Source organism: Barbus barbus (assembly GCF_936440315.1).
Source record: "Barbus barbus genome assembly, chromosome: 36".
Taxonomy (NCBI): domain Eukaryota; kingdom Metazoa; phylum Chordata; class Actinopteri; order Cypriniformes; family Cyprinidae; genus Barbus; species Barbus barbus.
In genome coordinates, this window is record NC_136714.1 from 11,029,791 (window position 1) to 11,057,560 (window position 27,770).

Consider the following 27,770-nt stretch of genomic DNA (forward strand, 5'->3'; position numbering starts at 1 on the left):
GACAGACTTTTATAAATGCAGCAAACATGTGACATAACTACATTGGGTTTATGCAGATCTTTAGAGCAAAATGATTGTTGGAAAATTCACACCGGATATGCACATTTACATTTGATAGCCATACACTTGTCATGCCAAAGGAGCAATAGAAAACAGTCCAGTCATGACAAAATGGCGAGCGGAGTTGGAAGTGAGTATTGCTCTCTATATTTTCATCATACTCATGCATGTACGGCGAATGTCCTGCGTGGGGCGGAGGGCAGATTATAATTGATGCATGTCAAGCGCGTGCATAATGGATTCAGCGGTGCGCGTGCGTAGGTGTTACGGGATTTGACACGAGAAGTCATTGATAACAATGACGCTCATTGGCCGAATCGCTGGACAATATACAGAAATGACACATTTATGACTAGCTGTCCTGAGCGCATCACATTTCGCATCTATTAGAGGAATATGAGATGCCGATGCCTCGGCTTTCTAAAATGGCCCCAAACTGCCCACCCACTCTTGTTTAATGCGTCCCTCAGTGCAATCATCCAGATGTGCGTGAATGCCGTTTACACTTGAAATGCATTCTTCTCTTTATATTCTGCCTTTTTATTCTTTGGACAGAACATAAATTGCTGTTGGGCCCAATGGAGCCATGGTCAATTAGAGAAAAGCTGTGCCTCGCCTCCTCTGTCATGAAGAGTGGAGACCAAAACTGGTAATTTTTTATATTTTATTTATTTTATATATATATATATATTATATTGTTGTATTGTCCACAACAATATTCAAAAGCCCTATACCATTTCCAGTGCTTGTGATTTACTGGATAAAGATTAAGGATAGAATTAAAAATACTCACAATTTCTTCCCAGTATTTTTTTTTTTAGAGCTTAGCATAACTAGAAAAATGTAAATTCAGTATATATAAATATAAAAAAGGATATGGGTTATTTTAATGCTTGTTTATATATATATATATATATATATATATATATATATATATATATGATATTTTCCTAATAAAATTTTAAATTGCACTGTGTATTTTTCATTATATTCCAAAATATATTAAATGAGCCTAAAATAAGAACCAGCAAATAAACTTTCATTCACAGGTTCACAACTGATACAGTTTTTAGAGATATGTAATTTATTTAAAATTATACTTAATTTATTTCAGTTCATTATAAAGGACTGGTTTAATTTCAGTAAAGCAAGTCTTTTAATTTAACGTGCACCATCACAGTCGTGTTTTGTACATGGGTGTTGTTCTAGGGTGTCTGTGAGCCGAGCCATCAAGCCATTTGCAGAACCTGGACGCCCTCCTGACTGGTTCTCTCAAAAGGTATTGGTAGAGCAGTAGAACAATCGAATGACATGGAAAACTTAAAATAATAGTTCATCCAAAAATTAAGAATTGCTGAAAATGTACTCATCCTCAGGCCATCCAAGATTTAATTGATTTTATTTTTTCTTAATTGGAAAAGATTTGGATAATTTTAGCATTACATCACTTACTCACCAATAAATTCTTTGCACTGAATGGGTGCCGTCAGAATGAGAGTCCAAAAAACATCACAATAATTCACAAGTAATCCACATAAATTGCATACAATTAAAGTGGAAGGAGACTGTCAAGTCCAAAAAAAAGGACAAAAGAACAACATAAAACCATTACAAAAATAGTCGATAAAACTCATGCAGTGTATTCCATATCTTCCAATGCTTTGTGCCTTGTAATTTTTGAGTGAACTAACCCTTTAAGGATTAATTCGTTAAACATTGGGGCCCGGTTTCACAGACAGGGCTTAGACTAAACCAGGATTAGGCCATTGTTCAATTAGGAAATTTAAGTAATTTTTATTAACATGCCTTAACATTTTTTTTTTACTGGTGTGCGTCTTGAGACAAACATATGCACTGATATATTTTAAGATCAGTCAGTGCAAGTTTCTTTCAGTTAAAACAGCTCAGACTTACACTTTAGTCTGGGACTAGGCTTAAGCCTTGTCTGTGTAACCGGAGGTATGTGATATACAGTGGGTACGGAAAGTATTCAGACCCCCTTAAATGTTTCACTCTTTGTTATATTGCAGCCATTTGCTAAAATCATTTAAGTTCATTTTTTTCCTCATTAATGTACACACAGCACCCCATATTGACAGAAAAACACAGAATTGTTGACATTTTTGCAGATTTATTAAAAAAGAAAAACTGAAATATCACATGGTCCTAAGTATTCAGACCCTTTGCTCAGTATTTAGTAGAAGCACCCTTTTGATCTAATACAGCCATGAGTCTTTTTGGGAAAGATGCAACAAGTTTTTCACACCTGGATTTGGGGATCCTCTGCCATTCCTCCTTGCAGATCCTCTCCAGTTCTGTCAGGTTGGATGGTAAACGTTGGTGGACAGCCATTTTTAGGTCTCTCCAGAGATGCTCAATTGGGTTTAAGTCAGGGCTCTGGCTGGGCCATTCAAGAACAGTCACGGAGTTGTTGTGAAGCCACTCCTTCGTTATTTTAGCTGTGTGCTTAGGGTCATTGTCTTGTTGGAAGGTAAACCTTCGGCCCAGTCTGAGGTCCTGAGCACTCTGGAGAAGGTTTTCGTCCAGGATATCCCTGTACTTGGCCGCATTCATCTTTCCCTCGATTGCAACCAGTCGTCCTGTCCCTGCAGCTGAAAAAGACCCCCACAGCATGATGCTGCCACCACCATGCTTCACTGTTGGGACTGTATTGGACAGGTGATGAGCAGTGCCTGGTTTTCTCCACACATACCGCTTAGAATTAAGGCCAAAAAGTTCTATCTTGGTCTCATCAAACTAGAGAATCTTCAGGTGTTTTTTAGCAAACTCCATGCGGGCTTTCATGTGTCTTGCACTGAGGAGAGGCTTCCGTCGGGCCACTCTGCCATAAAGCCCCGACTGGTAGAGGGCTGCAGTGATGGTTGACTTTCTACAACTTTCTCCCATCTCCCGACTGCATCTCTGGAGGTCAGCCACAGTGATCTTTGGGTTCTTCTTTACCTCTCTCACCAAGGCTCTTCTCCCCCAATAGCTTAGTTTGGCCGGACGGCCAGCTCTAAGAAGGGTTCTGGTCGTCCCAAACATCATCCATTTAAGGATTATGGAGGCCACTGTGCTCTTAAGAACCTTAAGTGCAGCAGAATTTTTTTTTGTATCCTTGGCCAGATCTGTGCCTTGCCACAATTCTGTCTCTGAGCTCTTCAGGCAGTTCCTTTGACCTCATGATTCTCATTTGCTCTGACATGCACTGTGAGCTGTAAGGTCTTATATAGACAGGTGTGTGGCTTTCCTAATTAAGTCCAGTCAGTATAATCAAACACAGCTGGACTCAAATGAAGGTGTAGAACCATCTCAAGGATGATCCGAAGAAATGGACAGCACCTGAGTTAAATATATGTCACAGCAAAGGGTCTGAATACTTAAGACCATGTGATATTTCAGTTTTTCTTTTTTAACAAATCTGCAAAAATGTCAACAATTCTGTATTTTTCTGTCAATATGGGGTGCTGTGTGTACATTAATGAGGAAAAATTAACTTAAATGATTTTAGCAAATGGCTGCAATATAACAAAGAGTGAAAAATTTAAGGGGGTCTGAATACTTCCGTACCCACTGTATACTAATAACACACACTTTCTTTTCTTCCCTGTTTCACAGCATTGTGCATCACAATACTCTGAACTCCTGGAGACAACTGAGGCCCCAAAGTGAGTCCACTTCCAGTTCATTTGCGTTCCAACATCCACTCCGTTCCTGACAGCACTTAATGGTGAGCGTATATATGTGCGCGTTCACAGGAGAAAGCGAGGTGAGAAAGGGGAGGTGGTTGAGACGGTGGAAGATGTGATCGTCCGCAAATTGACAGCAGAGAGAATAGAGGAGTTGAAGCGATTGATCAAGGACACACAAGAGAAGCACAGGTACCAAATTTTCACACTTACTTTGACCATCACCTGCTGTCTGCTGACTGTAACTCTATTTGTGTCCCTTTAGGAAACTGAAGAGAGAAAGTGAACTCATCCAGGCAGGACATCTGGACTCTAAACTCGAGGAGCTATGGGAAGAAATTGTACGGTAAGAATCACTGTATGTCCATTGTCAACCCAGGCAGTTTTATCTTTCTATATGCTATAAATATACCACATTTAAAGGAATAGTTCCACCCCCAAATATCATTTGTGACCCTGGACAACAAAACAAGTCATAAGTAGCACAGGTATACTTGTAGCAATAGCCAACAATACATTTCAACAAAAATTATCGGTTTTTCTTTTATGCCAAAAATTATTAGGATATTTAGTAAAGATCATGTTCCATGAAGATATTTTGTAAATTTCCTACCGTAAATATATAAAAACTGGTTTTGTGGTCTAGAGTGGTCCATTTATATTATATATTATTTATATGCTTTTTTAAATTTTAGTTTAGTTCAGTTTAGCTTTTTTTTATTAACAGATATTTTTCATTCTCAGCAGTTCATAGTGACTATCATTATGTTCCTCACATAACGCTATCATATGCAAATCATATCAATATAGCGCATGGTCATACAATTTATATAATATTGTAGTATTTATTAAGTTTATGTGCCTTTTGTTTTGTTTTTATAAATATTTCTATTTAGCTTCAATAAATTTTTATTTATGTTTTAATTTTAGTAACTTAAATGTATTTATCTCCCTATTTGTTTTTTTAGACTTTTAAGTTTTAAATTTTATTTCAGTTTTATGTCAGTTATCGGTTTTAATAGTTTTAGTTAACAATAAAACTTAAATTGCTTGACGGCCCATCCTCACTATGAACTGTTGTATGTTAAGATCCTTTAAAAATTCCACAGGTTTGCAACAAGCTGAGTAAATACTCATACAATTTTCAATTTGATGAACTATCAATTTTAAGATTGTAAGTGAATGTTTGTCAGTTTAGCGATTTAAAATCTGTGTGTCCATTAGGAGCAGAAAACAAGAGGAAGAGGAAGCTGAGGTGAAAAGAAAGACCACAGATGCAGCGTATCAGGGTATGTGAAGAAAGCCCACAAAATGTCATTAGCATTGTTTGGTTTGGTCACATAGCCTTAAAGTACTTAATGCATATTGAAGTGTTTATTACATAATTGGGCAAATCTGAGATTCTATATGAGGCAAAATCAGCTATTGATAAATGTAGTTTCAGTTAATCTTAAATGCTTAATAGTAAGAGCTGTTTATCATTTCTTTTCAGCCAGGCTGGCAGTGAAGAACACTCCTAAACGTGTGCCCAGTGTTACATTGCGCTCCCCCTCTGGGGCCTGCTCTCCGAGCCTGGATTTTCCCGTTGGAGATCCATCTGAAGATCCTAGCACCACTGTGTGTTTCTTTGTTTTGAATTTTTAGATTTTAATTCTGTAATTTTTAAATTTGTTATTTCTTTTAATAATCATTCCTCCCCGGTGCAGGGGGCTGGATCAACAGTGTTTGTGCCTCTGACGGAGCTGCCAGGCCCTGGAGTGGTAGAGGCGAGTTTGGGGTCACTGCTAGATGAGTCAACACAGAAGAAGCTTTTGGGTCAGAAAAACACGCCACCTCCCTCTCCTCTCCTGTCAGAACTGCTGAAGAAAGGCAGTCTTCTGCCCGCCAGCCCCAGACTGGTCAGAATTCCTCACATTTATTTATAAATCGGCAGGCCTGCATAGAATCTGCACCTGAACTACAGAAATCACATTCACAAAGTTCTACACCTATCCTACCCATTATATTTAGTGTATTTTAATAATACGTTTAGCTACCAATAAGATCTGTTTAAAATTGTATGATATTTAAATCTATTCTTCTGGTTTTGAGTGAAGAGAATGCAGAAAAATGTGCAGATTCTATGTGTTCAAAAGTTTGGGTGTCGGAAAGATTTTTCTCTCATGTCTCTCATGCTGCATTTATTCAAGGCTGCATTTTTTTTGATAGAAATAATTATTATTACAATTCAATATAGCTTTTTTCAATTTTTACATATTTCAAAAATGTAATTTAAAATAAAGCTGAATTTTCAGCAGTCGTTACTCCATTCTTCAGTGTCAAATGATCCTTCAGAAATCATTCTAATATGCTGATTTGCTGCTCAGGAAACATTTCTTATTATTATCAACATTGAAATGGTTGTACTGCTTAATAGTTTTGTGAAAACCCTGAGATATGTTTTGGAGGATTCTTCGATGAATAGATCATCATGTATTGAAAAATATATTTTTTGCAACATTACACATGTATAGTCAATTTAATGCATCTTTCTAAATAAAAGTATACAAAACAAATAAATAAATAATAATAACAATACAAAATTACTGATTCCAAACTTTTGAACAGTAGTATAGTAGTGATTAATTGTGCCCTAACCATGTATTATGATAAATTGACAAAAAAAGAAAAGAAAAAAAAGCAGTGGTTCTGAAAAACCCTAAATTTGTCAAGAGTGTGATTTTCAGGTGTTGAAAAATCCTGAATACTAATAAAATATTAAGAGGTCATTAAAAACATTGTGCAAATTTATATAGTCTGTAATCATTAATATAAATGATTTATTTGGCTAGAAATAATCAATCAATCTCTGTAAAAACGTTTAAAAAATACTTATCCACAAATGACTTGAAATGTCGTGTAAGAACTCTGTAAAAGTGATACAACTGTATCATCCACACATATCAGAGCTGTTTTGTTTTTAGTGTGGACAAACAAAGTCTTGTCACTAGAATATTATTGTTGGAATATGTTTTTTGAGTCAGTGGCTTTTAAACGGTGGCAATTTAAAGAAAATCCTTATTGCAGGCAGTTGAGGGAGAATCTCCATCCAGTCAATTTACAGGGAGTCACGAGAATCAGATGATGACTTCTTCACTACCTGCCTCTCAGGCAGCGACAGGTATGAGTTGATACACACTTGTGTGTCTAGCAATGTCACAGTTTAGCAGCTGAACAGTAGAAGCAAAGTGACAAATTCTGTCCCATCAGCATCTTTGTGTCTTCTGTCTTTGTGTATTAGAGTCATGTTATGGGAATCTCTTCCAGCTTAACACCTAGCCTGCTCTCTCTGTGCACCGTGTGTGTGTGTGTACATCGTGCCACACTTGTGTTTGTACACGTGTGTCTCAGGTGCTTCCACACTGTCTCGTCTGCTGGAAGCTGGCCCTGCCCAATTCCCCTCTCAGCTAAGCTCATTGGCCACTGCAGACTCCGCCCTCAGCGCTGCCGCCTCTGCAGTGGACACCACTGCCCCGCTCAGCACAGGTCTCTAGACTCTAGACACTGCCTTCTCCTTCTCCCATCTTTAGATCATAACTGATGTCTTAACTATTTTGTACTTTTGTTTGACTGTCTCTTGCTTATTTGGTGTGTTGGAACACAAATGTTTGTCTAAATGCAGTCTAAAGTGGGTTTGGTATGTGTGTAATACTTTAAACAGGAGGCGATGGGGCCCCCAGTGCTTCAGTGGATAATAAGGAGGCGGTTTTAGGGGAGGAGGACCTGGTGACTGTGTCCTATATGGCAGAGGAGCTGGACTTAGAGACAGTTGGGGACATCATAGCTATTATTGAAGAGAAGGTAAATCAGACATGCACTTTTTTCATGCTTTTTTACATTTTTTAAATTCTTTTCTTGAAGTCCACTTATATTTTATTTGTCAATGTTATATTTTTCGTATACAATATTTAATATTTCATATTAGTTGATCAAAAATAGAGTAAAATTAGTAACATTGTGAAATATTATTACAATTTAAAAATGTTTTCTATTGTAATATATTTTGAAATGTAGTTTGTTTCCTGTGATGGTAAAGCTGAATTTTCAACAGCCAATACTCCAGTCCACGATCCATCGGAAATGATTCTTATATGCTGATTCGGTGCTCAAGAAACATTTATTATTATTATCAATAAAAACTGTTGTTTTGCTTTTTTCAGGATTCTTTATAAACTTTAATACAAAGTTTAAAAGAACAGTATTTAATTGAACTATAAATATTTTGGTAACATGAATTTCTATGTCTATTATTGTCACTTTTAATCAGTTTAATGCATCCTTGCTGAATAAAACTACTTAAAGCTGCAGTCCGTAAGTTTTGCCTCTTTGTCGCCATCTTTGCTTGAAAACCTGGAATCGCAGCTGTGTGCGGAATTATCTTCCTTGTGTGGGATGTGCTCCGGCACGGCTCCAGTGCGGATGAATCTAATGTTTTGAGGAGTATGTGTGGCTGTCAGTCACCGCACCGGTGTGGATATTTACTGTACTTTGCAATCACAGATTCAAGCTTACGTCTTGGAATATATGACCCAAATAAGAATTTTCACCGTATATTGTCATCTGAACAAGTAAGTAACAAGTCTGCCACCTTTGTTCTGACCAACTGAGGAAAAACGCATAACAATAAATTGCGCTACCAATGGTGATTTAATCTAAAGATCAGTTAGCTCGCATCACATCAAACCAGGCAAATTATTATTATTGCTATACTTTATTCTCACATTATTAATTTTAACAACATCAGCATTGCGTGACTATGAGTATAGTGTGTATTAACGTGTAGATTTCAATTTCTGTACAGTCTAATCTAATTGTCATGCCATTCGAATTTCATATTAAGAAATTCTTTTAACCCAAAAAGCTAATTATACTGCCTTCGAACTGGTTTTCTTTAAAATACAAATCTTGTGTAAACCCAGGGTCTCTGTAATCCGAAGCACATTTAAAACGGCAATATAATTTAATTTCATTCACATGTGTTTCATAAGTATTACAATCTTTCTGGATTACAATCTTCCATCAAAATGATACATTTAATTGTTCTAGCTGCTGTGAGAAAAGGCTATAAACAATCCGCCACCTGCAGGATCCTCATATTCGATAGCCTAGTAGCCGGGAAAACTTCTTTATGTTTACAGACAGATGACACAGTGCTCCCGCGAAAACCAACCAGTCCCACTCAAATTAGAGAACATTATTATAAACTAACCGTTGTGAATCGGGCTAAAGTAAGGTGAAGTAGTTTTGAACACTGGCTGGTTATGTACTTGCTCAAATATTGATTTTGCATAATTTATTACCAAAAAAAGTTAGGGACTGCAGCTTTAAAAATAAAAAATAAATACAAATACATAAATAAATGAACATAAAAATTCTGACTTAACTTTTGAATGGTATGTACAGTTATTTATTTAAAAATGTTTATAGTTATATAATCATATTTATGAGGAAAAGGCAATAGAAATAGCACACAATAGTAGTTCAGTAGTGAGGATTAATTTGGCTTTCAAGAACAAAATTATGGATGAATGATAATTAAACAATTATCATTATCATTTCTGAGTATGTGGGATTTCCAAGTTTGAAAACATATGAATTTGAAAAAGGAAACCAGAAAAAATATTTGTAAGCCAAAATGCATTTTTCCTTTGAGGTACAATAGCTACCATTTGAACACAAGGATAACATTATATTGAGCAGAATGTTAAAAAAAAAACCCATCAAACTGGATCAAACTACCATTAAACCATTATCACTCAAATCTGAGGTTTCTTGCATAGTCCAAAAACAACAAAAAAACTAAAACATTATCCTGTGTTGATGTAGGGTGACGAGAATGCCGAAGCACTGGACGCTGCAGCGGTGGAAGCCGCTCTGTCTCTGTGTGAAGACACGGGTCACAACCTGTCAGGTACCTGGGAGCCCAACCCCTTCAGGACCATTGGCCCTGAGCCCTCCAGCACTTCAGAGGACTTAGACCCGCATTCCCTGCATCTGTTAGAGGGGAAACGAGAGGGTCCTGACATGTGTAGATCCAGCAGTGGCTGCTCACAGGGGTACACAACACCCTCCACCACTGTCCCCTCGGTTCCTCAAGACCCCACTCTGACAGCAGGAGCCCATTCAGACCCAGAAGCCCTCAGACCGGAGCACACTGACGAGGCCCAGGATGGGCAGCCAGAATCACTGCATGCTGCGATCAAAAGTGAGACTGACAAATGGACACCGTCTCAATCAGGTATTCTGTGCTTGCGTTACACTAGGCTAGGGCAAATTAGTTATTGGCTTGACAATGATGAAAATTTACTTTGTACACTACTGTTCAAACCTTTAGGGTGAGTAAACTGTTTTAATTAATACTTTTATTGAACAAGTTTGCATTAAAAGTGACTGATTTCTATTTCAAAGAAACGCTGTTCCTGTTCCTGTTTTCATTGAAGTCATTAAACTTAAACGTCTTTTTAACCCATATGAAACCAACGTGATTATAAAGAGTACATTTCTAAGAACATGAATTTACATGTGATAAAATTCTAACTTGAACACTATTTTACACAATTTTGGTAAGAACTCACAGATGTTCCATTCTCTTTCAGATACACGGTCAGAAGATGACCCTGTGATAAAACAGCACTCAAAGGTGTGGTGATGCTGTGACTGTTTGCATACGCTAATACATAATGTACCTCCCACGAGTACATATAGACCCGGAAACCATTAACTCTGCCCTTTTTAGTATTTTTTTACACTCCTCGTTAACAGGAAGTGAAAGAGGAGGAGGAAGCTGGGAGTGATGCTGAGGAGAGCAGTGTGTCGGAGATGAAAGCTGGATTAGAAGGGGATGGAGTCGAGGATTGTGGGGGAGAAGAGGATGGAGATGGAGTTTATCTCTCCGAGCCAGAGGGGGAAACAGAGTTGGATCCTCCGGTCAGCGAGAGTGAGGACGGCTACAGCATGCACACAGCATCCTCTTCCGTACAGCTCCACACAACTGCAGACTCCATTCCCAGCAGCCCTGCCTCCTCACAGTTGTATGTGTTGAAACGTCACATAATTAAAGGGATAGCTCACCCAAAAATGAAAATTCTGTCATTAATTACTCACCCTCATGTCGCTCCAAACCCATAAGACCTTCGTTCATCTTTGGGACACAAAGTAAGATATTTTTGATTAAATCTGAACATAGACAGCAACGCAAACATGTAAGGACTTCATTAAAATAATCCATGTGACATCAGGGGTTCAACCTTAATTTGACAAAAATGACGACTTTATTCAACAATTTCTTATAAAGTCATTATTTATGTTTTCTTTGTGCACAAAAAGGGTGACATAAGGGTGAGTAATTAATGACAGAATTTTCTTTTTTTGGGTGAACTGTCCCTTTAAGGAGCATTCACACTAAGTCTGATTGTAAATATTTCTGATGATTATGATTATACTTTAAAAACATTTAAAAGAATAATTTATTCAAAATGAAAATTTGCTGAAAATTTACTCCGACACGTAGATGTTTGTTTCTTCATCAGAATAGATTTAGAGAAATTTAGCATTACATCAATTGCTCACAAAGGATCCTCTGAAGTGAATGGGTGCCGTCAATTTGAGAGTCCAAACAGCTGATAAAAACATCAAAATAATCCACAAGTAATCCACACGAATCCAGTCCATCAATTAACATCTTAAGCAAAAAGTTAGTAAGAAGCTAATCCGTTATGGTATTTTAACTTTAAACCGTTGCTTCTCACCAATAACCATAATAATGCTTCCTCCAATGAAAAAAGTCCATCTCCTGTTGTCTCTCACATCAAAATCCACTGACATATTTGTTTTGAACTATTTTGGACTGTTTTCACATGTAAATGGTGCTTTATCTGTGCATATTTCTCTCCCAGATCATATTATACAACTTTTTTACTGGAGAAAGCAATACTATGGATAGATGACTCATATTTTAGCTGGAAGCAACAATTTGAAGTTTAAAATGCTTAATAATGGATTTGTTTATTACAAACACACAGATTTTCTTTTCACAAAATGTTAACTGACGGACTGGAGCCGTGTGGATTACTTGTGGAATATTTTGTTGTTTTTATCAGCTGTTTGGAATCTCATTCTGACGGCACCCATTCATTGCAGAGGATCCATTGGTGAGCAAGTAATGTAATGCTATTTCTCCAAATCTGTTCAGATGAAGAAACAAACTAATTTTCATGCTCGAGTGAACTATTCCTTTAATACTTTTTGTGTAATTAAGTCACATCGGACTTGGTGTAAACAGACTCTGATGTACGATTATTCAACATGTTATTATTACATAATGTTCTCATCTTCATCCTCCTCAGCTCTATCTGCAGTGAAGACCAAGAAGCAATTCAGGCTCAGAAGATCTGGAAGAAAGCTATTATGTTGGTGTGGCGAGCAGCAGCCAATCACAGGTGAGAGTCTTCATTACTCTGTACCAAACCTCGCCCCCTTTTATCTGACTCGTAAAAAAGCGTCAGTTCTACGCAGCCAGAATGATACAACTGAGTGATAATTGGTCATTTTAAACAGGTATGCAAATGTCTTCCTGCAACCAGTGACGGATGACATCGCCCCTGGTTACCACAGTATTGTGCACAGGTGAGATGGGTAAATTCAAAGGGTTTGTAATGGGGAATCCAATTGTGCTTGATGTTTTGAGATAAAGTTGAAGTACCTACAAAGTCTTTGTGACAATTTCGGGTTCTTAGGCCAATGGATCTGTCCACCATCAAGAAGAACATTGAGAACGGGCTGATCCGCACCACAGCTGAGTTCCAGCGCGACATCATGCTGATGTTCCAGAATGCAGTGATGTACAACAGCTCGGACCATGATGTGTTCCACATGGCCGTGGAGATGCAGAGAGATGTTCTGGAGCAGATCCAGCAGTTTCTGGCCACACAGTTGATCATGCAGACCTCGGAATCAGGCATCAGTGCCAAGAGCCTGCGTGGGAGAGACGCCAACCGCAAACAGGACCCCAATGACAAGGTGGGACACTTTATGTGCCCCAGCACTTTTACAATTTTGCACATTTCATCAGAATATTCTGGATAACATAGTCTATTTAAACAGGATATGTATATGTACAAATGGATATATATATATGTATATATATATATATATGAGCAATATCACACGAGTAGAAGTGAGATATGGCTGTATATTGCCACGGCTGTGATTCGGCTGTAGGTAATCACAGCCGTGGCAATATACAGCCATATCTCACGTCTACGAATGTGATATTGCATTTATACAACAGTTCAACGGCACGAGTGTGTAAATAATTTAGAAACAACAACGGAGTATCTTTAAAAGCCCTCTTTAGTGCAGAACTACTTCCTTCCACCACAAATCTAAAGTTGATAGTTTAAAAGCTCAGCCCAAGCCTCCGTTACTAATTCCAAAACGTCACTTTAGAACTAGTAACGAAGGAACTTTGAGTTGCTTCATTGAAAACCTATTGTATTACTGTAGTAAAAGCTTGCTGTGTTATGTAAAATAAGCATTATGAGAAAGAGATGAGCGACTGTGATTACCTGCATCTGATACAGGCATTTCATTCTCCTAACATTACTTACAATGAAGTTTAAATGTTCACTGAGGAAAGCGTTATCTTTGTCTTAACGTCAATATCCTTTCATTGATTTCTGATGACAGCGCTCCTCAGTAGGGATGGGCGGATCGATCCTAAATTATCGATACTTTCGATACTGATGTTGTATCGAAAGGATCCATCCTCGTATAAAAATATTGATTCTAAAGTGCTTTTTTTTTAACCACTAATTTTATTTATCAAGAAACTCTAAGTGGAAAAATAGACTATATTAGCGAATAATTGAACTATTTCTCCTGCTGATCGGAACACATGCAAATGCTGAAAGATACAGATACAAATACAGAACCAATAAATCACAGACAGCGTTCGCTGCTGACGCATGGCTCTGTCAGAGTTTGTTCAAATACAGCTGCGTTTCCCAAAAGCATCAGAAGCATAAGTAGATCTTAAGAAACCATTGCCACATTATTACATTACTACATATCATCGTTATATATAAAATTGATTCTGAAAAATGCATCATGGTTTCACACAAGTATGAAGCAGCAATAATCAGAAATGTTTCAGCAAATAATATTAGAATAATTTCTGAAGGATCATGTGGAGTAATGATGCTGAAAATTCAGATTTGATCACAGCTGCATTTTAAACTATATTAAAATAGAAAGTAGTTATTTTTAATTATATTTCACAATGTTGCTGTTTTTACTGTAGTTTTGTTCAAATAAATGCCTTGGTGAGCATGAGACTTATTTAAAAAATATTACAAAATCTTAATAACCCCAAACTTTCGTGTGCATGTAATGTTTATTTTAAATAGGCTGGTTTGTGCAAGTAAATTTATTTAAACTGGTTGTTGAAAGTTCAAATAGATTGTATGTTTCAATCTGACAGAAAACTAATATGCTAAAGTTTCACCTTTAGGGGTACAACAGCCTGGCAGCCTTTTACAAAAATTAACCATGGTTTTATTACAGTAACCGCAGTTTACCACAGTATTTGCAGTAAAACTGCATTAACCACAAATTTACCATGGTAATAATAATAATAATACATTTTAGTACTTATGTAACACCATGTTTATTTTTCTTGAGGTACCCTCAAATGTACACCTTATCTACCCTTAAAACATGTAAACTTGTATGGTACTAATATGCTCCCTTTTAGGGGTAAAGGTGCACCTTTGAGATCACTGCCCCACTAAACGGCTAAAATACAATTTTAATATATTTTATTTCTGACAGTGTAAACAAAAAAAGGCCTATAAAATGCGAAAAAAAAAATCATGGCTTTAAAATCCAATATTAAGTGAGTATAATTACTGGTTATATTCTTTTAATAATTTAAAAGATCAGTTTAGTTTAGAGGTATCGATATCGACGATACTGGGCTAGAAAATATCGGTATCGGATTGAGAATAAAATAAGAGGTATCGCCCATCCCTACTCCTCAGTGCATTTGTTAGCTGCATCAAGCTGTTGTTGTAAGTAAAAATGACTTCTGTTTAGAAAAGCATTTATTTATCTAAGTAAAAGTCTTTACTGCAGTGCTGACTCATAAAAACAGTCTGTTGTCACCATCTAAAGGTCGGAACAATGTAACTAAAATCACAATCACGAACACACGCACCGTCTCAGTACTAAACACTATTGAATACTATTATTATTGATATAAAATACTAATAATTGAATAATCATATTTAATAAACAACAATAACAGCCATCATAAAAGTTGCTAGGCAATTCAGTCAACCGTAAGCAAAGGCACCACGATATACAGCATTGAATTTACATAAACATGATAAACTTTTGCCAGAAATATTAGTCTTATGAGACCAAAGAATGTCCGTTCGATTTACCCAACACAAATTATATCTCGTGTTTAACCAGTATAGAGACTTTAGAGCCAGTGGTAAATTCTAGAAGATCTTTGCAGGTGTAATGAGCGCTGAAATGCCGCTGGAGATCCTGTCTCCAAAAAATGAAGCAAATTTTGTGAAAGTAAAAGTGAATGTGACGTGACATACGGCCAAGTATGGTTACCCATACTCTGAATTTAAGCCATCCAAAGTGCACACACACAGCAGTGAACACACACACACCGTGAACACACACCCGGAGCAGTGGGCAGCCATTTATGCTGCAGCGCCCGGGGAGCAGTTGGGGCAAGGGCACCTCAGTCGTGGTATTGAGGGTGGAGAGAGCGCTGGACATTCACTCCCCCCACCTACAATCCCTGCCGGCCCGAGACTCGAACCCGCAACCTTTGAAATATTATAAATGTTTTTATTGATCTATCTATTGATCTATCTATCGATCTATCTATCGATCTATCGATCTATCTATCTATCTATCTATCTATCTATCTATCTATCTATCTATCTATCTATCATCTATCAATCTATCAATCTATCTATCTATCTATCTATCTATCTATCTATCTATCTATCTATCTATCTATCTATCTCTCTCCTTGATGAATTCAAATATTGGTTTCTTAAAAAAACAACACTGACACCAAACTTTTGAATGATAGAGCACATGTATATATTTAATAAATAATTGACATGAAATATTAATTTGAGTTTAAATTATTCAATAATGTGGGAAGAAAGTGATATGAAAGACATCAGATTTACAAGGGGTGTTACAAAGTTTTACAAACATTTATGAAACCATATTCACCCTATCTTTCTGTTCTTGTCTGTTTCAATGCAACATCCACCTTTAAACCAATTTTGCATTTGAGTGTATATTCAAGACTTCTTTATCCCTCTGACGCTGACCTTTATCCTCATACAGGACTGTGTTCCCATGGCGTCTCCTGCATTTCTTCTCTCTCTCTTTGTAAGTATCCCGTCCGCTTTTTCTACCCCTTATCAATGCTGTTTTTACAGATATTTTAAAGAATGTTGGGTACCAAACAGTTGCTGGTAGCCACTGACCTACATAGTGGGAAAAAAATACTTTGGAAGTCAATGGCTACCAGCAACTGTTTGGTTACCAACATTCTTTAAAATATCTTCTATGTTGAACAGATGAAGAATTTTCATTTTGGGTTGAAGTTAGAGCCAGTTTTTTTTGGTTGAGAAATCACCTTTTTGCTTACTGGAGGCTACTAGCAATTTTTTACATAGCATAATTGTCAGATTTTCTGTTCAGTCTCACATATATTTAAAAGTGATCTGGAAAAGCTGCTGCAAAAATAGGGGAAAAGTGACCTTGACAACCATGGCTCCTTCCCTCTCTGCAGGACGGGGGCACAAGGGGCCGACGCTGTGCTATAGAAGCAGACCTGAAGATGAAGAAATGAGTGGCCAGTGGAAGGTTCCTTTGAAACACTAATAAGTGACCGAGTGCTGACAGCATAAGACAATCTTTCTGAACCATATCGCCAACACACTTAAACAGAAAAGTTCATGAGGATATCACTGGAGCATGGTGTTGGGGATTGGGCAACGATGGGACTGCCTCAATATCTATTGCATTTATGTGTCTGTGTGTATGTAATTTTGTGAGGTGTGTGATGTGTAGTACTAAAGATGTTTTGTGTACGAATAGTGCCTTTACAGGTATTGACAAACAACCGGGAATAAACCCGACGAAAGGGCAACAAATTTTAATCGAAATGCCTTCTTATGTGGGAACAATGTTACTGATATTTTACCCTCTTTTCACTCTGCCATAATGCTGTATTCTTGTGTCATTCCAAACTAAATTACTTTTTTTTTTTGACTTAGAGAGGTTTTAAATAATGTTCACACTACATTCTTCCATGTAATGGATGGAGAACCAAGGACTTTCAAGATCTAAAAGAAATAAAGAAAAAATAAAAAAGCATCATAAAAAGAGACCATATGACTTGTGTAGTATATTCAAAGTCTTCTTAAGCCTTATGGTAGATTGGTGTGAGTGTAATGACAATGTAATAACTAACGACAAGTCTTTTCTTCCAGATTGTGATGTATATCTTGATCTGAGTGAAACAGATTATCAAAAACAAAATTTGGGGCGAAACCGTTAGTTGTTGACTGGATGGAGACAGATGTGAATGCGAGATTGTAGTAATGAAAAGGATGGATGATTCGAAGGAGTTTGACCAAGCAGTGACTTTTTTGATAAAAAATTGAGAAACAAAATCGAAATGAAAGAAATAAAATCAATAATCTACAAAATGTTTATGCTGAGTGAAATTCTTTGGTCACTCTTCAATTGGCACCTCTTCCTGGCAGTTTTTTTGTCAAATAGTGAATTCAGCAAACAAGCATACAACTTCACAGACCACAGAGAAACCGTGTTTGGTTTAATGTTTTATTTAAGCAGCACAAAAAAGCAGTCAATCCAAACAAAACTTCCACTTTCAGCATACTGCGTGGAAACAAGATCACAATACCACCACCGGCACAAACTCTCCACGTCACATCCGACACTCTTCCTCTATTTCATTCCAAATGAGCAGATGCCTACGGTAGCGCTTCTGAACATCCCTCAGGCTCAAATTTGTGCTAAAGATCAGTATGTTATTATATATAGAACATAGTGTTCAGTGATGAGAGGTAAAACATTAATTGTAGTTCAAAACGGATGCTCAGTAACGGTTATTTGCCTAGTTATAATTACTGATATTAACACCTTCGAACACTAACAAGGTGGGGAGAATGCATGGATGGATGCATGCAATACACGAGAAGTTAAGACAAATAAAGTGCCAAAATATAAACCAAATACTGCAGATTAATTAATAATTCAGAGGTAATGGCATTTTGCTTTTCTGTCAGTGCACTGAATTTTTACCTTGCTTAAAAACAGTCACCCAATACCTTTTAATGTCCAAAACATACACCACTGTAACAAAGGACTGAAAAAATAAAGTACATAAGGTTTTTTTGTTGTTGTTGCTACGTCCAGAGAGCTTTGAAAAGCTGTAGTGGTTTATATCCCTGTTTTTGAGAACTGTTTGTTTCCAAAAACAAAAAAGTAGCTTTCTATTAAAAGTTGTTGTCAAATGTAATTCACAGCACAAATTCAGAAATTAAATAGGTTATTGTATAAGTTAAATTCCTATTAACAATAAAGCTTAAATGCGACTAATAAACAACAATCACTAGCTTTAATCCTGTCGACCAGCCTGGAGTCAGTGCTCCTTAATGTAAGGAAAAAAAATACCAGGCGCTCACACAAATTACCCACAGTTGTGCATCGCAGCTGAATCAGATGAGCTAAAGGCCATCAGACTTCACCCCATTCATGGATGAAAGGCACAAGTGCTCATGAGAAAATCAGCTTGGGTTCCTGCTTTAACACATCTCTCCCTTCCGTTCTCCTTCCCAAAAAGGTGACCCACCCGAGTAAATTGAAATATATAACCAATACTAAAAGCTCTTTGATTAGGCTGACCATGCTGTCTCGGAGGGCGACGCTGCCTCAGTCTCCTCTCTGTCGGCCCATGAAGCGGTGCAGCTTTTCACAGTGATCCAGCTTCATGGTCTCTGCCTTCTGCTTCAGCCGCTCGTCTCGGTACAGCTGGCCCAGATTAGCTAGATCAGATTCTGAAACGAAACAACAGCTTTAGTAATACAGGAATTTATATTACAAAGTCATAACCTGATGGATGAGAAGGCATCATACTCTGTTGCTTCTCTTTCCAGCAGCTGTTCTGTAGGTGGTCAATATAGTCATTCTCAATGTTCTTCTCCAGCTCGTCCAGAGCAGCACCGCGATACTCTTTCTCAAAACTCTTATCCACATAGTATGGCACACCCATTTGCTGGGTTTCTCTGGACACCACTAACCCCATGGACCTGAGAGAGAGAGAGTATGTGTCAGGTCTTTTCTTCTAAGGATGTTTTTAAACCATGTGCCTCGGTTGACTTACGGTTTGTAGAAGAGGCTGTAGGGAGGGTTGGTTGCCATCAGCTGAGTGAATACAGATATCAGAATGAGCACCAGCACCGGCAGCAGCTGCAAGAGAGCTGTGAAGTTGTTCTACATGAAGAGAAACAGGAACAAGTATTGAGTTTATAGTATGGAAGTCAGAAAGAGAATAAAGGTGAGGTCAAATTAGCGAAATTATCTTAGGCCAAAAAAGTCCATTATCAATAGTGTAGCGATGTATGAAGCAGCACTCACACAGAAGTCACTTTTAAATCAAACTGTTTTCTGTTGGTCAGTTCATGAATGACTTGAACCCACTGCAAAATCTGCATGGCAAAAATCTTTCGCCCTCATGCGAAATCACAAATTAGAATGATTCCTATTAAAATTAGCTGAACAATTGTAAATGTGACCTACCTTAAAGGGGTCATCAGATGCCCATTTTCCACAAGTTAATATGATTCTTTAGGGTCTTAATGAAAAGTCTGTAACATGGTTTGGTTAAAACTTCTCAATGGTAGTGTAAAACAACACCCTTTTTACCCTGTCAAAACCAGCTCTGTTCATAGCAAGCCATTTCCTTGCATGTCGCTTTAAATGTAAATGAGCTCTGCTCACCCCGCCCCTCTCTTCCGAGCCGCTCTCTGAGAGACGGTAAACTTTAGCCGCATTCATCGTGAAACTTGCTAACTATTACATTATTAGGAAAGGCGATTTGCAAAGATTCATTAAAAAAAACCTTAATACTCACTTCTTCTGTTGGTGAGGCAAGATCACACGATTTGCGCGAACATAGACGCATTTAAGTAGATCGGGGGTGCATTCCCTTCAAAAACAAACGTAAACCACTGTGTCTTCAGCAGCTCAGATGTAAATGACGACTGCTATGTTCATTATTACATCCAACAACAAAACACCTCAATCGCTTTGGAGCCATTCTTGTCTACAACCACTCTGGCGTCGAAACAATGGTGGACTGATGACAGCTCACGCAGGGTGGGTCTAAGTTAAGACAGAGGTCAACCGATTCATCAGTTTTGCCGATTAATCGGCTCCGATAGTTGATTGCCGCAACTATCGGTTATCTCCAAAAGTCCATGCCGATAGTTTTCCGGTTCGCATCCATTGCTGGTGCGGCTGAGAACAGTCCGCTGGCATTATACAGTACGAGAGCGGCCTCTAGAGGTGGAACTCACAGACGGCATGTGTTGTTTATTTTGACATGTGACACTTCGTACTGCACAGAGAGGGAAACTCCAGACTCGCATTTAAATACAGCGGACAAAAAAATCCTGCCGCAGAACAGAGCACCATTCACATAGTTTTCTATTAAATTACATTATATTTGTCCCAAATCGTTGTGAATGTACATAATGACTTCACCCTATGCTATAAATTATGTATTGTGCATTTTTCAGCAAAACGTTTGTCTTTCTGTGACTTTAATAAAGTCTGTATGCTTCATATAGAGAGCTGTATTATTTCGTGCTTTCTCTTTCCGCTTGCTCTGTTTTTTAAACACCAAACTTCAAACTTACTTATGCCACATTGTTCATTCTTGAAGCAAACTTATGTCCGTTTGGTGATTAAATAAACCGTTTTAGTCTGCCACCTGAACTGAACGCAAAGCGTCTGGTGTGTGTGTGTGATACCTCTGAGTTCTCCTAGATGCAGCGTTGCGCTTTTGCGTGTGTGACTAACATTTATTTTTTAATTAGATAATCTATAAAATTCTAAAAATTCTATAAACAAATAGAAGCAAATAAAGTGTTTCATTAAGTATTTCATTAATGAAAACTGTAGATGTATTGCTCCTTGTTAAAGAGTGCGTTAATTTCAACATTCACTATTAGCTACTAATAGGCTACTTTTTTAAATTTTAAAGTTTCTTCTTTTAACATTAGTAAACTATGAAATAACTTTAATGATCAATATAATAAATAATATTAATATTTTTAATCATATACAAAGTATGATTAAGTACTGTCACTGCTTTTTTTTTTTAAATAGTAAAGCACTAGTTTTCTTTCAGTATCCATTTTAAAACTATCGGTTGATATATATCGGCCAGTGTGGTCCAACCTAGCTATCGGTATCGGGAAAATCTATTATCGGTCGACCTCTATAAGACACCAGTCCAGTCTGTGCTGAAATGCTAGTGTCACTCAACTATCGTAGGAGCGGCCTTGGTCTGTGTGACGTCACACAGACAGGCATCTGAGAATGGCTTGATATGAGTAAGGGGTGATGATTTAACGAGATTAATGCGATGACCCCATTAAGGCAGTGTTTATTTGAATCAATGACATGACTGTCATAATAAAAATACATAAATGCTATTCACACATCGACTTAAATATACCTCTTCTACGATGAACATGTTTTTAAATTTATTATGATTATTATTATTTTTTAATAGATTTATTTTTGGCGTTTTTGCCATTTTATTTTGATAGGACAGTATAGCAGTGACAGGAAGCAAAGTGGGTGAGAGAGGGGGGCAGGATCGGGAAAGGTCCATGAGGGATGCGAACTCGGGACGCCAAGATATATGTCGGCTAGGGATGCGCGGTATACCGATACTGGAAAAATACCGGTATATATTATATTTCAAACGGTACGATATCATAATTTTGCTCAATTCGGTATTTCATACGCTGCTGTTGCAAAATGCACCTGTAGGTGGCAGTGCTTCCCAAATTGCTGCGCAACCGGTAAATGTGACAACAGAACAACACGATGGATCAAACAGATGAAACTCAGCGCACCCAAAATTAATAAATAAAGAGAACAGTATAAGTGAAATATGGCATTACTTTGGATAAAAATCTGATGACAAAGGTGAAGGAACTGACCTTACTGCACCTGTATGCAAGCGTTGCTATAGGCCTAAATCATGTTGCCACAGGAACACATCAAATCTTTTTAAGCATTTGTCGCTTGCTCATCCTGATCTTTTCAAAGAATTAAGAGATCGACAGGTGAGTGCATCATTCATAAATTCTGATTTGATTTGACCTTTTATTTACATCTGATCAACGCACATTCAGATGTAATACAGTAAGCGCAAATGTGCATGTGAGACACGCTAGAATCAATGAAGTTTTGGTCACGTAATGCATGCACTTGCATTTCATACAATCAAATTTTAATTGAATATGAATTGAGCAAGAGTTTTGCTATATTAATTTTAGTATCAATGATATGAAGGTAATGTTTCTGATGCGCTGCTGAAGTGAGAGAGTGAGATTTAAGTAATATTTCATGCTTTTTCTTTGGTTGAGTCTGAAATCTGAAACAATCTGAGAGAGAGAAATAATAACATGATTTTGAATATTACTTTGACTGTTAGAATAACACTTTACAATAAAGCAACATTTGTTGCATCAATTGCGCAACTTCAGTGCTATTTTTTTTCTTCAAACTTCTTCAAAATGAAACCTATGTTTCCGGTTGGGTTTTTTTTAGGAGACATTTAGTTTGCACTACGTGTTTGCACTGAAAAGATAAGATTTGAATATATTTTCATCTTATTACTTCAGTTAGCCTATTTTTTTTTCTCCAACATCAAAATATGTTCCCTTTAGGTTTTTTGTTACAGTTTGATACAAAAGGTATTAACATATGAATCTGTTTTTATTATTATTATTATTAATAATAATATATTTTTTAAATTCACTTATCTTTTGAGGCTGGTTATTTGTCACCTATGGTATCGATACCGAGGTACTACATTCTGGTATCGTACCGAAGCCAAAATTATGGTATCGAGCCCTCCCTAATGTTGGCGCATTGGCCACAAGGCTACCGACCATGTTGTTAAAATTCTGAACTAAAATTTATTTCTGTTCTTATATCAAAGAACAGGGGCTCACTAAAAGGATGAAATTTAATTTAAAACCTTAAATATCTGTATTATTTCTTACAAAAATATAAAAACTGCCTTTTTGCATATTTAAAAAAAAAAAATAATAAAAAAGCTGCTAAATCAGCCAACAAGAAATTATATTATGCAAACGACCTCATAACACCACATAACATTCAATGTCCTGAATTTGGAAAATAATGATTAAGATGTGTACACTTACATTTATTCAAGATGTAAGGACAATGTCATTATTTTTTATAAAAAAAAAAAAATTTAATGTCGCAAGTCATTAAATTATTTAGTTTTGAAAACCATACGAAACCAACTTATATACAAAGAGTAATAATAATTTGTTACATTTATATAGCGCTTTTCTAGGAACTCAAAGCACTTTACATAGTAAGGGGGGAGTCTCCATCCACCACCAGTGTGCAGCATCCAGCTGGATGATGCGACGGCAGCCGTATTGCACCAGAACGCCCACCACACAGCAGCTTACTGGTGGAGAGGAGACAGAGTGATGAAGCCAATCAGTAGCTATGGGGATGATTAGGAGGCCATGATGATCAGAGGCCATGGGCGAATTTGGCCAGGTTGCCGGGGTTACACCCCTACTCTTTTTCAAAGGACATCCTGGGATTTTTTATGACCACAGAGAGTCAGGACCTCCTTTTAACATCTCATCAGAAGGACGGTGCTTTTTCAGTATAGTGTCCCCATCACTATACTGGGACTGAGTACATTTCTAAGAACATAGTATGTGTTTTTTTACCCTTAACTCAATTTTTAACCCTTATTTGAGGATTGTTCTCAATTTTTAACCCTTATTTGAGGATTGTTCTCATTTTATGCTGGCTTCATGTGCTATCGCAAATTTTCTATTTCCCATTTATGAAGTCGGGATTACGAGCTTTTCGTATTCAAGTGTTTTAATGTCAGAAAGAATAAAATGTAGCATCCCATTGGTTGACAATCATATAAACATTCACCGTGCTATACATGCAGTTTCTGGACAATTCTGGAATTTCGGTCAAATACATGCTTATTTCACTGCTTCTAAAACATACAATATGCTTTGAATGATCGTTCATATCTAGCCTATAAATACACTAATGACAAGTCAAGGAATGTAGTTGTTGTGAGAACAGCATTGACAGCAGCAATGGTTGTCCCCTCCACCATGTTTAAAGTTTCTGACCTGCCCAACTCAATTCCGATAGCACGTGAAGGCAGCATTAGCCCTTAGCTTGTGTCCTCACCTATATGATCAAGATCTTCTCACCTGACTGTGGCTCTCCTCCACCTCTTCCTCCCGTCTCTCATACGCACGGCGTCTGCGGGGCTGGTAATAATGAGCGTAAGAAGCTCCTCGGTTGGTGTACACGTGGATGTTGCCTGCATGAGGGTAAAATTTGTTTGTTCTTTAAATGTGTGACAGAAATATTTAGCTTGAAATTTTTTCATTACTGAAACAGAGAAATGTGATGGACACAATATAAATGAATGAAAATTACTTCCTTATCTGCAATGCTTTTCATAGAGGTTCAGACCTGTAGGAAACCTGCCCCCGAAGAAGATGTTAAAGAGCTCCTCCGGAGAGATGTCAGCCTCAAAGTCTCTGTTAAAGGTGCGGTGGTGTCCGTACGCTTGACGTGGCTGGGCTGAAGTATGACTGGATGTCTCTGCAGAGCCCTGGTCCCCACACTGATCATATTGCTGCCTTTTCTCTGGGTTACTAAGCACTGCATATGCATTGCCTATAGCTGAAAAGAGAAAAAGAGCAGAGAAACCCAAATATTAAAATTTTATATAAATGATATATACATTATTCTAAATATAAATATAAAAGTTTGTGGAAAGTCAGAAGTCTCTTATTATTTGATTAAACAAATGCAGTAAAAACAGAAATGTTGTAAACTTTTATTACAATTTAAATGTTTTCTATTTGAATTTTAAAATGTCACCAGCAGTGGCCATAAAATATAAGAGATACCTTTAAAAGCATCGGTCGCTCCAGGGGCACAGTTCTTATCTGGGTGGAAGCGTAGCGCCAGCTTCCTATAGGCTTTCTTCAGGTCCTCATCACCAGCATCGTTTGGCACCCCCAGAATCTCATAGAAGTCTCTGCATCTCTTTATCCTGCACAGGTTTAGGAAGCACATAAATGAACAATGACTGAATTTTCATTTTTGGGTGATTACTCCAGTCAGTACCTGAGCACTCCTTGCCGCTGCTCCTCCGTGTAGCTCTTTTTGTCGTCACCGGACCCCTCTGCTCTCTCTTGTGTTCTGGGCCGCTGATGTGGAGCTGGGCCGTCCTCATCAGAGTTTCTCCAGCCTGGTGGAGGGGTGAAGGTACGCTCCTCTTCAGGGGGAGTGCCACCATTCTTCACAATGGCATCAATCAGTACTAATAAGAGAAATCAGAGACACATGTAGGGACTTTTAAAATCAGCCTGTACTTGCAAACTTACTATGTGCACAGAAAAACGGTAATGGTACAGTGTTACACATTAAGGCTGGAATACACTACCTGACTTTTAAAATCTGAACAGATTTTTAAAACACTAGGCATCATACACTTCCCGACTTTGTAAATAGTGACAAAGGAAAGCTGGCCATCATACACTACATGACTGAGGATCGTATACTACCAGACCTTCAAGTTGCTCCAATCACAAAAACCTCATGCAGAAACATGCACCTTGTTGCTAGGAGATGCTTGACAAATGAAAACAATGTGTGTTCTAAAATCGGCTGAAAATATCAAACATGTTTGATATACTCTGACTTGGTGGAATCAGTCTGAAGCTAAACAAATCTGAGTCTGTGACCATCATACACTGTGCAATTTTCTATGGAATCTGTCAACACAAATCTGCAGACTGGCTCTGACGTTCGGCAACTAGCGTCAACTTCTCCAAACTGTAAATCGGTGGAAAATTGGGCCAAAAAACGTGTAGTGTATTCCAGGCTTTACACATATGTAATTTATGCATAATTATATGCAGACAACCCTAAACCAAACCTAACAGTAACCCTACATTAAGTACATGTTGTTGTTACTCAATACTTTAAAGTGTAAAAACAAACATATGTTTAATTATGGAGTTAACAATAAGGTTTTTTCTGCTGGTCCCCCATTTTCATTAACAGGGTTTCTACAAATTTTATGAAGGCAAATTTAAGATTTTTTAAAGAGCTTTTTAAAACCAAGTACAGAAAATGTAAGGATCTTTGAAAAAAAGTTTGAAAATATCTCCATTACTTAATTCATTTTTACACATACACACAAACAAAATAGCTTAAATAGAATATGGAAATAACATGTATTTTTGTCTTGTTTCACAGTGCAAATGTTTAAATATTCTTAAATCATAATATATGCAAAAAGTGCATTTATCATTAAAAAAAGAAAAAAAAACGGATAATATATGCAAAATTAACTTAATTCAAAGGGGAATCCATTTTTCACACCCCAGATATTTGTTCTTGTTCTAAACATAAACTTATTTAATTTTGTTCAAGTAATCAAAACAAGACTTCAAGCCTTAATTTTGAATCTCAAGTAAATGTATCTTGATTTAAGGACGTTTAGATATTTGTATTGAGAAACAAGACAAAAATACTGACAACGATATTCCTTTTTTTTTTTTTTTGCAGCGTATGCAACATTTAATGCCATGACTATGAATTTTTTGGACAGTTTCGGGTCCCATTTATTTATATTGAACTTTTGTCCATAAAATTGAAGCCAACATTTTTCAAAATGTCTTGTTTCACAGAAGAAAGAAATGCATACAGATTTGGAACCAAATGAGTGTAAACGAAGACAGATTTAGCATTTTGGGTTGACTATCCCTTTAAGAAAATTAGCGAAAAGCAGTAATAGTTTTTTCCCCTTCATACTTAAATCACAACGGAGACGTGTTTCACTCGAGAGACAGATCATATATATCATATCTTTTCAACCACTTGGGAGACTCGAACCCACCGCTGACCGGGGGCCAGATTATATAACGCACAACAACCAAACGCTGCACTTTCTATTTCGGCCAACTGACCAAACACACCTGATTTGTCAATCAAACCACAACAGCATGACACAAACCTCTGGCCCGGGTGCTCGGGTAGATCTTCTGCGCCTCGTACAGCAGCTGCAAGGCTTTCTCTTTGCGTCCTGAGCGCAAACACAGCTTGGCTTTCTCTATCAGCCTATCAGACTCCTCTCTTTCCATCTCAAACAGTGACATTTCAAACAACGACACCTTAAACCCGCATTAAACGCGTCAAAGAACTAACAAAAGTAAAATAATCAAAACAAAGCGTGTTGGACCGTAAAAATGACTCGCAGTGTTGTTGACATGAAGCTAAAGCTAGTGCGTTATGCTAATACAACCACAACACTACTTCCGATTTTAGACATCTTCCGCTCTCCTAACTGACACCGCGACTTAGTCGAATATGAATTTATTATCAAAACAATTCATATTTGACCTTCTATGTTAGATTTGGCTTCGTCATTGTAAAATGTGCGAGAAAGACAGAAATGCAATACTGCTTGTAACCTCCATCGCAAAACGGAAGCGGAAGCGCATGTTGCGGTGGACTACAATCCAAACAGCCAATTAGAAGGCGACATTCCTTGCCCTTAAA

At 37.4% G+C, this 27,770-nt stretch overlaps 2 protein-coding genes across 2 annotated transcripts; one reads left to right on the forward strand and one right to left on the reverse strand.

Moving 5' to 3' along the window:
* The first annotated feature begins 94 nt into the window (after window positions 1-94).
* Window positions 95-17,683, forward strand: LOC306856118 (bromodomain-containing protein 8-like). The gene is made up of 20 exons (XM_079395144.1): window positions 95-190; window positions 616-709; window positions 1,270-1,339; window positions 3,679-3,728; window positions 3,819-3,941; window positions 4,015-4,095; window positions 4,974-5,038; window positions 5,242-5,366; window positions 5,456-5,647; window positions 6,816-6,909; window positions 7,140-7,274; window positions 7,450-7,589; window positions 9,615-10,026; window positions 10,385-10,428; window positions 10,551-10,819; window positions 12,134-12,226; window positions 12,345-12,413; window positions 12,524-12,806; window positions 16,176-16,220; window positions 16,627-17,683. The coding sequence occupies exons 1-20, from the start codon at window positions 172-174 to the stop codon at window positions 16,684-16,686; spliced, it is 2,463 nt and encodes an 820-aa protein (XP_079251270.1). The 5' UTR covers window positions 95-171; the 3' UTR covers window positions 16,687-17,683.
* LOC306856119 (dnaJ homolog subfamily C member 18-like) lies at window positions 17,664-27,708 on the reverse strand. Its single transcript, XM_079395145.1, has 8 exons — window positions 27,226-27,708; window positions 25,329-25,524; window positions 25,109-25,254; window positions 24,666-24,878; window positions 24,398-24,510; window positions 19,249-19,358; window positions 19,002-19,174; window positions 17,664-18,922 (listed from the first exon to the last, which is right to left on the reverse strand). Exons 1-8 carry the CDS (start codon window positions 27,365-27,367, stop codon window positions 18,798-18,800), a joined length of 1,218 nt encoding a protein of 405 aa, XP_079251271.1. The 5' UTR covers window positions 27,368-27,708; the 3' UTR covers window positions 17,664-18,797.
* Between the last annotated feature and the right edge of the window lie 62 nt (window positions 27,709-27,770).

What these genes read in the sequence shown, in the direction of transcription:
- LOC306856118 (XM_079395144.1), top strand. An exon ending in GACACACAAGAGAAGCACAG is followed by an intron (nt 3,942 to 4,014) that starts GTACCAAATTTT and finishes GTGTCCCTTTAG; the next exon opens with GAAACTGAAGAGAGAAAGTG. An exon ending in CTATGGGAAGAAATTGTACG is followed by an intron (nt 4,096 to 4,973) that starts GTAAGAATCACT and finishes TGTGTCCATTAG; the next exon opens with GAGCAGAAAACAAGAGGAAG.
- LOC306856119 (XM_079395145.1), bottom strand. Translation starts at nt 27,367, where the DNA reads ATGTCACTGTTTGAGATGGAAAGAGAGGAGTCTGATAGGCTGATAGAG. An exon ending in CCCGAGCACCCGGGCCAGAG is followed by an intron (nt 25,525 to 27,225) that starts GTTTGTGTCATG and finishes TTCTCTTATTAG; the next exon opens with TACTGATTGATGCCATTGTG. An exon ending in CTGGAAAGAGAAGCAACAGA is followed by an intron (nt 18,923 to 19,001) that starts GTATGATGCCTT and finishes GTTTCGTTTCAG; the next exon opens with AATCTGATCTAGCTAATCTG.